The sequence below is a fragment of the Xyrauchen texanus genome, chromosome 48 (genome assembly GCF_025860055.1).
Source record: "Xyrauchen texanus isolate HMW12.3.18 chromosome 48, RBS_HiC_50CHRs, whole genome shotgun sequence".
NCBI classification, from domain to species: Eukaryota; Metazoa; Chordata; class Actinopteri; order Cypriniformes; family Catostomidae; genus Xyrauchen; species Xyrauchen texanus.
In genome coordinates this window covers 8,092,821-8,107,775 of record NC_068323.1, presented here as the reverse complement: position 1 = coordinate 8,107,775, position 14,955 = coordinate 8,092,821, and the positions used below count along the sequence as shown (strand labels likewise).

Genomic DNA, 14,955 nt, shown 5'->3' with positions numbered 1-14,955 from the left:
AGTTTAAAACATTTTAATTAGCGATCTGTTTTTCACACAAACATATCGATTCACTTCAGAAGACATTACTTGATCGGCGGGAGTCGTGTGGATTACTTTGATGCTGACTAAGTGTGCTTTTTGGACTGTCAAAACTTAGTGTCCATTCACTTGCATTGGATGAAAATAAAAACCTGGGTTACTTTCCTAAAAATCTTAAATCCTGTTCTGATGAAGAAAGAAGGTCATACTCGTCTTGGATGGCCTGAGGGGGAGTAAATCATCAGCAAATTTTCATTTTTGGGTGAACCATTCCTTTATTCACAGTTGTCAAACCCAATAGTAGACAATAGCGCCCTCTGCTGAGAACTGTTATAAATCTGAATATGACATTAAACCTGAATGTTCCGCATCAACTGCTGCAACACTGATAATGTGCAGAATGATTGACAGGCAAAATGCAAATCAAAGTCTTATAATTGGCTGATTAAAGATTGTGCACGTGGCCCACGGCCACTTTGCTGTTTGTCACAGAGATTGGTTAGATATCTAAAGACACTTACACTGGTGGCCAAAAGTTTGGAATAATGTACAGATTTTGCTCTTATGGAAATAAATTTGCACTTTTATTCACCAAAGTGGCATTCAACTGATCACAATGGATAGTCAGGACCAGTGGCGGCTGCTGGTCTTTCAAAGAGGGGAAGCTCATTTTCGGCCTACATTATAAACTTATTTACCCTATTTTTTGCACTAAATCAATCTTAGGTGTTGATCTGCCCTGCTGTTTAATTCTATTTTTTTCCTCGTAAGGAAGACTTTCAAATGGCTTCGCCAAAATCAGGTCGACAATATTAGCACCGTCTGCCATCGTGCGCAGTTTCACCGCGTCTGACGCTTAGCCTAGCCTACTGTATGAATGAATGAATGAGCGAACGAACGAGCAGCTCTAAAACAAAATATATTAAACTTGGTAAAACTGAAACAAGGAATGTGGTGTATAATTGTGTGAAATGTATTATGCAAATTGACTAGCAATTTTGCCAAACAAATATAAAGAAATAGGTTGCAGCAGTTTGTCTTTCGACTACACTTGAGAAATCCATGATGGGACTGAGCTGAAATAGCTTCAGTGACTTCTTATAGTACAGATTCAGCTGTCAATCAAAAGGAGATGCAGTCTTTCGACAGATCCTCCAATCATCATGCGGAAGCCCGAGTCCGGGCCAGCCCACTCCTCATTCACCCCCAGAGACGCTGAGCGTCCGTGGGCGAGACATAATCGCAGCATTTATCCAATGACTGTCTATTTTCGAGCACTGAAAAAACTGTTCAGAGCAGCCCCATTGAAGTCAATGGACGCTCGGCTTCAACAGGGAAATGCACTGATGCTACGGGAATGTATGAGAAATAAATCGAGTCAGCCGACCTGCTATATGTAATGTAGCTGATTCTGAACGAACTCGTCTTCGAGATGAACGTGTTCTAACGCATTTTTAGTCAATAAATTGTTTACACAATAGTACATATTTGACCATTATTTTTTTGACATTATAGGGGAAGCTGAGCTTCCCTTGCAGACTTAAAGAAATCCCCACTGGTCAGGACATTTATAACGTGAAAATTACTATTACAATTTGAATAAAATGTTCAGAACTTCTTAAACTACTTCAAAGATTTCTCACCAAAAAATCCTCCATGAGCAGCAATGACAGCTTTGCAGATCCTTGTTATTCTAGCGGTCAGTTTGTCCAGATACTCAGGTGACCTTTCACCCCACACTTCCTGTAGCACTTGACCTTTCACCCCACACTTGCTGTAGCACTTGACCTTTCACCCCACACTTGCTGTAGCACTTGACCTTTCACCCCACACTTCCTGTAGCACTTGACCTTTCATCCCCACACTTGCTGTAGCACTTGCCATAGATGTGACTGTCTTGTCGGAGCACTTCTCACACACCTTACAGTCTAGCTGATCCCACAAAAGCTCAATGGGGTTAAGATCCGTAACACTCTTTTCCAATTATCTGTTGTCCAATGTCTGTTTCTTTGCCCACTCAAACCTTTTCTTTTTGTTTTTCTGTTTCAAAAGTGTCTTTTTCTTGCAATTCTTCCCATAATACCTCCTGAGTCTTCTCTTTACTGTTGTACATGAAACTGGTGTTGAGCGGGTAGAATTCAATGAAGCTGTCAGCGGAGGACATGTGAGGTGTCTATTTCTCAAACTAGAGACTCTGATGTACTTATCCTCTTGTTTAGTTGCACATCTGATCTTCCACATCTCTTTCTGTCCTTGTTAGAGACAGTTGTGCTTTGTCTTTGAAGACTGTAGTTACACCTTTGTATGAAATCATCAGTTTTTTGGCAATTTCAAGCATTGTGTAGCCTTCATTCCTCAAAACAATGATTGAATGACGAGTAAGACATGCCAGTCTATTGCATACTGTGGCAACTCAAAAACAAACACAAATACAATGTTCAGCTTCATTTAATGAACCAAATATCTTTCAACTGTGTTACATATAATGGCAAGTGATTTTCTATCACCAAATTAGCAATTTAGCATGATTACTCAATGATAAGGTGTTGGAGTGATGCTGCTGTCTAGATTTGATCAAAAATGACTTTTATTAAATAGTGATGGTGCTGTTTTTTTACATCAGTAATGTCCTGACTATACTTTGTGATCAGTTGAATGACACTTTAGTGAATTAAAGTACCAATTTCTTTCCAAAACAGCAAACATCTGTAAATTATTCCAAACTTTTGGCCTCCAGTGTATTTCGGTGATATCTTAAGGAACATGCATACTTTTCCATAATTGACCTTTAACACCACACATATCAATTACACTTCCTAGAAAATAGCACCAAGTTTCATTTATGCCAATTTCAACTCATGTCAGCTGAACACTGTTAATAAAACTTAATCTATCTAATTAGTAATAAATATTGAACTTAAACAAGACACAGAAAGTGTTCCCTCAAACCCATAACGGATGAATCTGTCGTCTGTTTTGACAGTGGCACACTGGACTTGAACTTTCTACGTCACAGTTGCTAAAGAGTCTCATGCGCTCTTCGGATTCCGAGCGCACCTGTTCGCGCGACACTTGAGGACGTTATCTGCGACACGGACTTGTTGGATTCCCGTTCTTCCTCTCTGAACCGTAGCTCTATATTTCTGAGACTCTTGAAATGTTCTTTACCAGGACTCTACGACTGTCTAATGTTGGACTTGTCGAATTACTCACAAAAGGCTTTGTTAAAGCTAGCGCCGTTTATCCGAATGACAGAGTCTCGTGCACGTCGTTCAGTTCATCATCGCGAATTCACGTCGCGAGTCGCGAGTTAATCGCACCTGCCGCCGCAGATCCACCTTCGTAAGTCACATTTTAAACAGTAATAAAAAATAAGCTGAGATTTGAACATTTAAAGCATAAACATATATTGAATTGGTTTAGTGCATAGTGTTTTAATATTTTAATGTAGCCTACTAATGCATAAGCAAATATCAAGAGGCACAATATGTTTTGTGCATGCATATAATAAAATATGTATTTTATTAAAAGCAGAAAAATAAAAAACAGAGATCTGTTCTCTGGACTGGAGGACATGCTTTTCTACACTATAACTGAAGGAGCCGAGAAAGTTCCAGTATCTCACTTCATTGCTGTGAGTTATTCATTGACACATACAGTATACAAAGATCTAACTAGATATGAATTATTCTGTACTGGAAGTATTTTTAGTAACAAAAGCCATTCTGTATATTTCATGCCTAGACGACTCTTGGTTTTAGTACTTAATCCATAACAAATCTGGACTAGATACACAACAGCTCTTTTAGTTTCATAGTTTTCTCAGTCTACTAACAACTGTACAGTATCACTATATGTAGAGGCAACAGCTGAGAGGCGACACATTTAGTGCAGTCTCAGTCTAAGGGCTCAGTTACAGTACTGAGAGTTTTAGGGGGGAACCCCAATCAACCCTTCTACACATGTCTTCTGAAGTCTGATTTGAGTCCTATTGCATTAGCAGATGTAAAACTTATACACACGCTGCTCCAACAGTCTATTGACATACTATCTTAAAGGTTGTGAAAAGCACTGGGCTTCTGACCTCTGACCCAAGACTGCGCGACTGTATGGAGAAGATTCGTCAAGCCATCCGGGAATCGGCTAGTGAAGTCATGATGGATCGTGAGTTGTTCCGAAAGTGAGTTTTGTGACATCAAATGTTTGTTATTTGTCTCCACTGGTTGGCCAGCAAAACAAACCACCACTGAATTTGAACTTCGGCACACATTCATTTAATACATATTAATTAACAGAGCTAACACTGACATTGTTGCATGGTAAACATTGTCTTCTCTGCGATGTCATCGGCCTGTTATACACAACTGAAGGACTGGTAAGCCATGCCAACAACTGTTTATAATGGAACAAAATTCCTGCAGCAGCATTCAAACGACTTATTCGCTCTTATAATCATCCATTGTACATGTTCCACCAGCAGACAAAAACAAAGGACTGCAATACAGGTTTCACTTTCAGTCATGGGGGCCTAAGGGGGGCTGCATCAAGGGGCACTTCGCCCCCCCGGACTAATGGCAATACGATCAACGTTGCCCCCCTTAAACATATAAGTGCCCTACCAAAGATCGCATACTAGTACTGGTCCTGCATTGATATAAATGATCTGTAAAATGTATAAATACATGTATGGAGGGGAGGGCGTGGTCGAGCGTTCGTCTGGGGATAGAGGAAGTGGTAAGTGTTTTCACCCTTGAGATGAATTGCTGGTAATTGCTGTTAAATTGTTCGCAGTGAGAGACAAGGAAATAAAAGCGGCCAGACCTCAGAGTGAGGCAGAGAGAGCCCAGCTGAAGCTATGAGTGTGTTGGCCGCTGCCAAGTCACACTATATATATTGTTCGAGTGTTTATGTGCACCAAAAGCGAGTGAAATGGTGTCGTAATATGACAGAGTTTTTGAGGTCAATATTAGATGGAGGTTTTAAAGTGTAAAACTTTCCTCCCTAATCTAAAACTTTAGCCTAAACCTAACCAATCGTGTCCTAAATGCAAATCAGAGGTGAACAAAACACCAAAACAACAACACCTAAACCTAACCAATAATGTCAAAAAAGCAATTGTGACACAAAAAGCACATTTCTGATGCAATCAAGTCATTTCGTGTCACGTGTCAGCTTGCATGCTTGGCTTGAACCACGGTCTTTCAAGTCCCACACCCAACACTCTTTGAGTTGAGTTACTGCGCAAGCTGATCACGTTGGAATAAGTGTGTAAATGTAGGCGAGTCTGTAATACAATGTGTCTTTTGTTTAAGTTTCTCATTCAAACTATTATTTATATCGTCAAGCCGGTTCTCGCCTACTCCTTTCCATTGAACCCCCATTACACTGGTGCCGAAACCCGGGAAGGAGGAGGGATACGCCGTAGTCGAGTTCTCGCCGCTACCATCCACCCCGGTGGAGCAGCCCGGCCGCCTGGAAGCGGAGGAACGGCCGTTGACCGCGAGGGAAGAAGGGGCTCCTAGCCAACCGCCTGGAGCGGTCAGGGCCGCTGCCAGGGGCGGGGTATACCCCTTCTGTTCCCCGAGAATGTGGCGGGGCGTTCTGTCTGCCAGGGGCCGGAGGACTGCCTCCGATCCACCCAGGGAGGCGTGACTGTCGTCCGTTAGAGAGTGGAGGAGTGGCCGAGGACCAAGCTATGGCATATCAGAGAACCGGCGAGTAAGTGTTTTTTTTCCCTCTCTCTCTCCTCTCGCTCTCACTGCCACTCCGCACTGGCCTTTTCCCTCTCTTTTAAATTTTACAGTGTTTTTTTGGTGGGGTACTACACTATTACCCCCCCCCCCCCCCATTTTAATTATTTCTGTTTCCCTCCCCCGTCCCCTCCCAGATTCATGAATGTGGGGACGAACTGCCGGTAGACGGGAATTAGGGGGAAAAGGGGGGGGGGGGGGGGGTGTAAGTCATGCCGGGGGCTCCCCGGTCTGAGAGAATGAGGGAGGAATGTGACACGACAGAGGGCGGGTGGTGATTCTGCACACCCGGTCCCTTATCAGGCTAATTAAGCCTCTGAGAGGGATAAAGGCCGACTGTGGATGGTGGTACGAGATAGAGAGATTGTTTACATGCAGCTGCTCCGTCACGTGTGTGTTTGTGTCTTTTGTTTAAGTTTATCATTCAAACTATTATTTATATCGTCAAACTGGTTCTCAACCTCCTCCTTTCCATTGAACCCCTGTTACAGAGTGTTAAGTTCACCAGGAAACTGTGGCAAAACTTAAGAGCACGGCACGTAAAAGTCAGTTTGCAAAAATGTATTTATAATAACGTTTATTATATGAGACTAGGACTATATGATCAAGTGCACTTGTGAATTGGGGCTTTTCCTGCAAATATTTAGCTATGTTATGTTTGACTAGTTGAGAATGATGTAAGCGTTCTCATTGGATTATCTTGATTGATGTCATGACAGGTGTGCGGGTGGCAACATTGTTCTACTGAGTCTCGCTTTCAGACGTAAGTTTATCATTCCAGAGTTTGAGGCATTTGTGAGAGTCATCAACCAAATTTACCAACGAACAAAGCTGCAGGACAACGGGCAGGTATGTCTTTAATGTCCTCGATCACTTTTTTGTTAGGTTGGAGTCTCAAGAATCTGTTATTGTCCTTTATTTTAAGGTTACAAAATACATTCCCCATCTCACCAAGTTTAGTCCTGATCTTTGGGCCGTCTCTCTCTGCACAGTGGACGGTCAAAGGTACATTGATTTAATCCAGTAAACAAATTTTGGAAAACAAAATAATGTATTACTTTTTAATATGAAGCTATGGCATGTAAAATGTATTTGTTTAAGGCACTCAGTTGGAGACACAAAGGTGCCATTTTGCTTGCAGTCATGCGTGAAGCCACTGGAATACGCCATCGCTGTGCACGAACACGGTACGGAACAGGTGCACCGTTATGTGGGAAAGGAGCCTAGTGGATTCACATTCAACAAACTCTCTCTGGGCGAGGACGGTGGGTGAGAAAATATTGTAGCAATGGAATAGTTCACCCAAAATGGAAATTCTGTCATCATTAACCCATTCGTGAGTCCAAACTCATATGGCTTTCCGTCCATTCCGTATATGTCCAAAAAGGACAAATAAGTACCATTGAATTAGTGTTTCAAAGCCATACGATAGCTTTGTTTGAGAAACAGATATAAGTTATCTTTATATGTTCTATACGAACATATATGCTACTTAATGCTGCTTTTCTATCCCTAGATAAACCTCACAACCCCATGGTCAATGCTGGAGCCATTGTCATCAGTTCACTTATCAAGGTAAACAAATAACCATTGGATGAAACCGTAAGTGACACCTCAGTTGGCAAGATTCATAGAGATACTAAAACTGCCACTGTAACCAAAATTATTTATAAATATATGTATTTATACAGCATTTGCAATAAGAGCATGAAGTTTGTAGGTTTGTGTATATTTGCTTGTTAAAATGACACAGATCAATTGAAAATTCTTGCACAAGTCCAAAACAAACAGTGATATACGTATATGTATTGATGTGTGGATCAGGCCAAGAATTCAGGTCAGCTTAAAAAACCTTTGGCCCAGAATTCCATCTCTGGAGTGTGCGGACAAACCAAATGCCTCGGATGCATGTGCCGTTTGGTTTAGCCTGACCTTGGTTCCCACTTGTGAAAAGCTACGAGCTGGAGTATTAGTGGTTTGGCAGGATACCAGCCAATTAGAAGCATCATATACAGTAGGTGTGTTTGAGCCATTGTCAGAACTAGAGAGTTGAACCAGTCCAATCTGAACCTACCAATCTAGCCTGGTCTGTGCTCACAAAATGTCTAGAGTTCTACAAGACCAGCTTGAATCCACAAAAGTCACCTAAACAATATCATGCATTAGTAGTCTTTGAAGTAGAGGTTGACCGATTGTAGATTTTGCAGATACTGATAGCTAAGGTGGTGGAGAAGGCCGATAACCAGTTAATGGGCCAATCATGTTTAAAATCAGTTTTTCCTTACTATGATGGGCACAGATACAGAGGCTACAAGGGTCTTAAATGAATAAAATCCCATATGCAGTTTATTGTTCAACCAAAATCCCATTAATAACCAGAAACTTTCAGATTTGGTACATAATCATCATGAAAACTATCTGCATAGATTTTTGCCGATTACGAAGGTTCCAAAAAGGAACTATCGGCACTGATTAATCGTCTGCCTCTACTTTGAAGTATGAAAGTATTATTTTCTCTATTCCTATCCAGCCTGGTGCCAACAAGGCGGAGAAGTTTGACTATGTAAGTTGAATGTTGTCATTTGAGGATCAAAGGCCAAAGTATACTTCAATTTTCCGCATGCTGCTACGTCTCATGCAAATTTCGTCATCATCATAGTACGCACAGACTGTTTACATGCAGCCTATTTTTTCTAGACATGCGGACAGTCTGCATCTGTGACGTCTGTGCATGTGGAAAAACTAAGTATACCCCAACCTTTGAAGGGAGATATCAAACACTTTATTAACTCTTTGGTAATGCCTTCTTCTATTCAAAGAATTAATACTTAGTTTTGGTTTTCCTCCCAGGTGATGGATTTTGTAAAGAAAATGACAGGCAGCGAGTATGTGGGCTTCAGTAACGCAACGTGAGTCTTGCGTTTTGGCACTTTACACTAGTTTTGCACTTAGTTTAATTGGCATTCATTTTCGTTTGATCGTCATTTAACAGGTTCCAGTCGGAGAAGGAGACCGGAGACAGAAACTTTGCCATAGGATACTACTTAAAAGAAAAGAAGGTTTGTGTGATGCATCGCTTAGAGTGAAAAATCAATATACATATATTTTTACAATAATAATAAAAGAAATTAATTTAATATATTAAATTAGAAAATACATAATTATTTTGTAATTTAATATATTTTTAAAAATACATAAAAGGCCAAAATATATATATATATGAGAAAAATATGAATAATATGTAATATATATTTTATAAAACTATAAAATAAATAATCATATAATTTAATATATTTTAAATATATTTAAAAAATGTTTTTGAAAATAATGTAGATATTTATACTGATATATTTAGGCAAATTTTTTTTATTATATTTGATCAATATATATTCATATTTTTGTGGTATATTCTCACTATATTGTATCTTCAGTACATTTTATGACATTTATTTGTTTAGCAGACACTTACAATGCATTTAAGATTTTTTCAAGATGCATTTTATCACGTGTGTATCAAACCCTTATGGAACCCACATTAAAAATAAGTTTTTAACTAAACAATATTCCAGAGCTCACTGAGAGATTGTGACGTTCCTCTTTGCAGTGTTTTCCTGCTGGAGCAGATATGATAGATGCACTGGACTTTTACTTCCAGGTTGGTCCATTTAACACCATTTCATTAGACGTGAAAGACAACATGGAACGGCTTGACAAGTGCTTTTTTTCTTTTCTGTGCTGATGTATTTCCTTTTGAAACAGGACTTGTCTTTATATTAAAATAGCCAATAAACTTAAGTTTAAAGCACAGCCATGAACCATTGTCGTGTCTAGAGGGATCCCTCGCACGAGTTCCCGCACATGCGCATTCTATTATTATGCTATGGCGCCTTTTCCGCTCTCCTCAGCATATTAATGACGGAGAGCATTAAATATGTCAATAATACATAACATTAAAACTATTATTACGAAGTGACTATTTACACTAGTTGTACATACCTGCCACACAGTGCAGCTATAGGTGTTCAAATAGCGCTAACAGTGGAAACGAAGACATTAAAGACAAACTGCATCCGCTATACATGGGCTCAGTGTGTACGAACGGTATAGATATGTTTTTCCATGCGGACAAATCTGCCGATATTAAACTATATAATAATAAATGAATATAAAGTTGATTTCCTCAAGGTGTATTTGGGAAAACGAGAATGGGCGGTGGCCGCTCCTCGTTGCTGCGTGTTCTGCACGTCACACTCCTTTAATGTCGAAAGAAAGAAAAATGTAAACAAATGTGTTCCCACTCAAGATATATGTCCACTGAGGTGTGGATGCAATTTTTGTTTATTAAAATGTGAAGTTTCATATGGGTGGATTAGAACCCCAAGCCTATAACGCAAGGGACGAATTAGTAACTACTAAACAATAAGATGCTTAACAAACTGATTTATTTACTTCTCCACTGACCAACAATCTCATGACAGTAGCAGGTGTAGAGCTGAATGTTATCAAATTTGTTAAATATTTATTTTAGAGCTTGAATTGGTCATCAAGATTATCTATTCATCAAAAAACACCATTTAAAATAATCTTTGACGAGTGCTCCTTGTTGCGGTGCGACTTCAAATTAACGGGGTGTAAGAATCTCGCGAGATTGACGTGGGAGGGATCCCTTCTAGACACGACCATGTACCATGCTATTGCTAATAAGAGGCAGGTGGTATTTGGGGGAAGGACATTCTTATTTAAGAGAGCATGTGAATGGACATTTTGATATTAGCTACTGTTATATCTTCCTGAAAAAGTAAGACTGCACATTTTTAAAGAAGCTGTCTGTTTGGGGGCCTGGGTAGCTCAGCGACTATTGACGCTGTCTAATAACTCTGGAGTCATGAGTTCGAATCTTGGGCGTGCTGAGTGACTCCTCAGCATGCCCTGGCAGCCAGGTCTCCTAAGCCACCAAATTGGCCTTGATGCTAGGGAGGGTAGAGTCAAATGGGGTAACCTCATCGTGGTCGTGATAAGTGGTTCTCGCTCTCAATGGGGCGTGTAGTAAGTTGTGCGTGGATCGTGGAGAGTAGCATGAGCCTCCACATGCAGAGTCTCCACGGTGTCATGCACAACGAGCTACGTCATAAGAAGTGGGGATTGGCGGTCTCAGAATCGGAGGCAACTGAGACTTGTACTCCGCCACGCCACCACGAGGACCTACTAAGTAGTGGGAATTGGGCATTCCAAATTGGGAGAAAAGAGGATAAAAATATAAATAAATAAGTAAATAAAAAGGAAGCTGTCTGTTTTGTCAACTTTTAAGAGTGCACTAGCATGCAAATTAGCCTTAAAGCTAACAGACAAGAACTAATTGTGAATTCATGCTATATTAATTAATCTTAATCTTGAAAAAAAAAATCCCATAGCTGTGCTCCATAGAAGTCACCTGCGAGTCCGGCAGTGTGATGGCCGCTACTCTGGCTAACGGAGGCATCTGTCCAATTACAGGAGAGATAGTTCTGAGCGCCGAGGCTGTACGGAACACGCTCAGTCTCATGCACTCCTGCGGGATGTACGACTTCTCCGGACAGTTCGCTTTTCATGTGAGTCAAGAAACCTAGGTCTGATTTTGGTTATGAATCTGCCAAAGAAAGCATAAAAAATGGGATTGCGTTCTGTCAACACTGACACTTTTAGAGCATCTCACTGTGGTTGCATCGTATTTGACTGGTTTTCAGCATCTACCTGTTTGTTGTCTATAAAGCTGGAGTTGCTCTTAATGCCCCCTGATGACTGAGACTTGCAAAAACATAGAAAAATGTATTATTACCACTGATCTATATACAGTATATAACTGGATTACTCATTGAATTATAAACTGCCAGCAGTAGGTGAAGTTACAGGAAGTGCTTTGGCGGCCATTTTACTATTCCCTACCAACAGAGGGCATCGTGGCATGTGCGGCATTATACATCTGCATAATTTGGCAACATTATTAACTCTTTTTTTACTAGATTATATAGTAAATGTCAACTCATTTAAGCAAAGTTCATATGCAGTGTGTGTGTGTGTGTATATATATATATATATATGGTGGACAACGGTGGTGGCCGTGGGGTTAGAACATGTGACCTTCTGATTAACAGCCCTGTGCATTAGCCACTACGCCACCACCACTCCATAGATCAGTGATTATTACACATTATCATCATTAATTGAATTAATATTTTTCATGCATATTTTTTTAAATTGCTTAAATTGACAGCCTTAGTTTGTATTATTGTTATTTACATATTTAAATAGCATATATATATATTTAAATAGCATATTTACATTGCTGGCAAGGAACAATTTAAACTGGGCCAGATTAAATTTAACTTGAATACATTTTTGTCTGACAAACACTTGTCATGTATCTCTATATCTCTGTATGATTCAGGTGGGGTTACCTGCTAAGTCAGGTGTGTCCGGCGCCGTGCTGCTGGTGGTGCCGAACGTGATGGGCGTCATGTGTTGGTCGCCCCCTCTGGACAAAATTGGAAACAGCGTCCGTGGAATCAGCTTCTGTCAGGTGATACTACTCCCATTTTAACTCTCACCCTTTTTTTTAGTCCAGACTAAACAATGTTCTTTAATAAATTGCAATTTTTTTACCCTTCTGTAATTAGGAGCTGGTTTCTTTGTTCAACTTCCACAATTACGACAATCTGAGGCACTTTGTAAAGAAGCAGGACCCTCGCAGACAGTCTGGGGATGACAGGGTAACAGCAAATCTATATTGGAGTGTTACGGCATGATTTTAAATGTTTTTATAACTTACACATGTTCACCTAAAGTCTTTAAAATAAGTATAAATGTAAGGCTGTTTTCTAGACTGGATATTTGTTCCAGAAATGAATGTCAGTATTGCTTTTCTCTCAATCCCAATCTGCTTCGTTGGTGTTTTAGAACAAGTCTGTGGTGAATCTGATGTTTGCAGCTCACAGTGGAGATGTCTCAGCCCTGAGGAGGTCATTTTATACAATTCACAATGTCTTTACTCTGGCTTTAGATTTTTATGTGAGTGCTATGGAAATGAGATATTCTTTTCTTTAGACTGGTCTCTCTCTTTCGTCTCAGGTTTGCTCTCTCGTCCATGAATATGGAGCTGAAGGACTATGACTCTCGTACACCTCTCCATGTAGCCGCCGCAGAGGGTAAAAAGGTTTTTGTAAACTTAAAACGTATTTTACTGTCATACACTGTATGTTATTTTTGTATTATGATTATACATTTGTTCTGTTTATCTGCTTTGTTTCAGGTCACATGGATGTTGTGTTATTTCTGACACAGGTCTGCAGAGTCAACCCTTTTGTAAAAGACCGGTACAGAGCCCTGTTTTTCCCAAACCTTTGAATGAATGAATGAATGAATGAACGTCACATTTATATAGCCCTTTTCTGACACTACACCCAAAGCAATTTAGACAGTGAACAGGGGAATCTCCTCAACCACCACCGGTGTGCAGCATCCACTTGGATGATGTGACGGCAGCCATAGTGCGCCAGAACGCTCACCACACACCAGCTATTCGTGGAGAGGAGAGAGTAGAGTGATGTAGCCAATTAATGGATGGGGATTATTAGGAGACCATGCTTGAGAAGGGCCAATGGGGTCAATTTGGCCATTGGGATTTTAAATGTCCTCAGAGAGTCAGGATCTCAGTTTAACGTCTCATCCGAAGGACGGTGCATTTTTACAGTATAGTGTCCCCGTCACTATACTGGGGCATTAGGACCCACACAAACCACAGGGTCATAATTTGGTAATCATGAACTTCCTATCTCTTAACCAGGTGGGGAAACATTCCTCGGGATGATGCCATGCAGTTTGGATACAAGGACGTGGTGAAGATCTTGCAGGAATATGAACAGAACTGCAGTCAATTTTCTTCTCAAACTGATGCAGACAACCTCAACCGCCAATCAGGGGCATAGATCCCAAATATCCCCCCATATTTATAAAATGAACAATGGAAACAGCGATCATTTCCCCCCAATGATCAAGCCAAATCTACGCCCTTGTCGCAATCCAAATGATCTTCTCTGTAGGGAAGAGTTTGATTTGCTGTCATTTTACAGACTTGAACTGAAGATCAAGCCATCATGTGTACTAAGAATAAGGGCACATTTATGGAAAGGAGAGAAAATGGTCACTGTGTTTTTTTTTTTTATATAAAATGTTTTGTGAACAGCTTGTGTTATGTATGTGTTTTAGCTTGACAGCATTAACCTTATTGCAAATCTGGATGTCTTGGCTATACGGTCGAACAAGAATGTACAGTATTTTGTGACTAATAAACAAAACCAACCATGCCGGTATCCCTCTTTGATTGGAACATACAGTACATTATACTCATGTATGTTCAAATACATTATTTTCTACATTAAGAAGCTAAATATGAAAATTCAGATCAGACACAAAATGGATCGGACTCTCTGGGAAGACTTTGGTGTTGCTCAAAATGTCTGAGGGTAAATAATGACATTCTTGAGAAACTCAAAGGACATGAAAATTCGATAATCACTCAGTCCTGTATGGATGAGGACCTTGAATATTTAAAAAATGCATTTCATTGCAAGATGTAATTCTTTTAAGTTAACAGTAGATGGCAATACTTGTACATGTTTAATAGGTCACACTATCATGGGAAAATGTGTCAGGGATGATGTACACCAAAGTCAAGCAAGTCAGTCCACTGGCGGCCATCTTTTGAACGGTCATGGGGAGCTATTTTTCAACAGTGCACCACCCCCATATTAAAGGTTTAGGTCACCCAAAAACATAAATGATCCCATCATTTACTCACCCTCAAACCATCTTAGGTGTATAGGCTATGACTTACATTCACATTTATGCATTTGACAGACGCTTTTATCCAAAGCGACTTACAGTGCCCTTATTACAGGGACAACCCCCCCCCGGAGCAACCTGGAGTTAAGTGCCTTACTCAAGGACACAATCGTGGTGGCTGTGGGGGTCAAACCAATGACCTTCTGATTAACATTTGTGTGCATTAGCCCACTACACCACCACCATTCCTTTCTTCTTTCAGCCAAACACAATCAGAGTTATATTAAAAAATATCCTGCTCTTCCAAGCTTTATAATGGGAGTGAATGGTACCTTAGATTTTGAAGCCCAAAAAACCACATCCGTCC

At 40.2% G+C, this 14,955-nt stretch overlaps 1 protein-coding gene across 3 annotated transcripts; it reads left to right on the top strand.

Annotated features, from left to right (window-relative positions):
• Positions 1–3,107: 3,107 nt before the first annotated feature.
• Positions 3,108–14,100, top strand: LOC127639660 (glutaminase kidney isoform, mitochondrial-like). Of its 3 annotated transcripts, none has more exons than XM_052121791.1 (18): positions 3,108–3,363; positions 3,556–3,655; positions 4,080–4,201; positions 6,491–6,620; positions 6,697–6,776; positions 6,873–7,036; positions 7,288–7,346; positions 8,302–8,334; positions 8,622–8,680; positions 8,764–8,830; positions 9,376–9,426; positions 11,183–11,359; positions 12,196–12,327; positions 12,425–12,517; positions 12,705–12,766; positions 12,876–12,952; positions 13,057–13,120; positions 13,591–14,100. In XM_052121791.1, exons 1-18 carry the CDS (start codon positions 3,179–3,181, stop codon positions 13,730–13,732), a joined length of 1,797 nt encoding a protein of 598 aa, XP_051977751.1. In that variant the 5' UTR covers positions 3,108–3,178; the 3' UTR covers positions 13,733–14,100. The 3 variants fall into 3 exon arrangements, with proteins under 3 accessions (XP_051977751.1, XP_051977750.1, XP_051977752.1); XM_052121790.1 differs by having other exon boundaries at positions 3,553–3,655; XM_052121792.1 differs by lacking the exons at positions 3,108–3,363; positions 3,556–3,655; positions 4,080–4,201; positions 6,491–6,620 and having other exon boundaries at positions 6,716–6,776; positions 6,873–7,040.
• Positions 14,101–14,955: the final 855 nt, after the last annotated feature.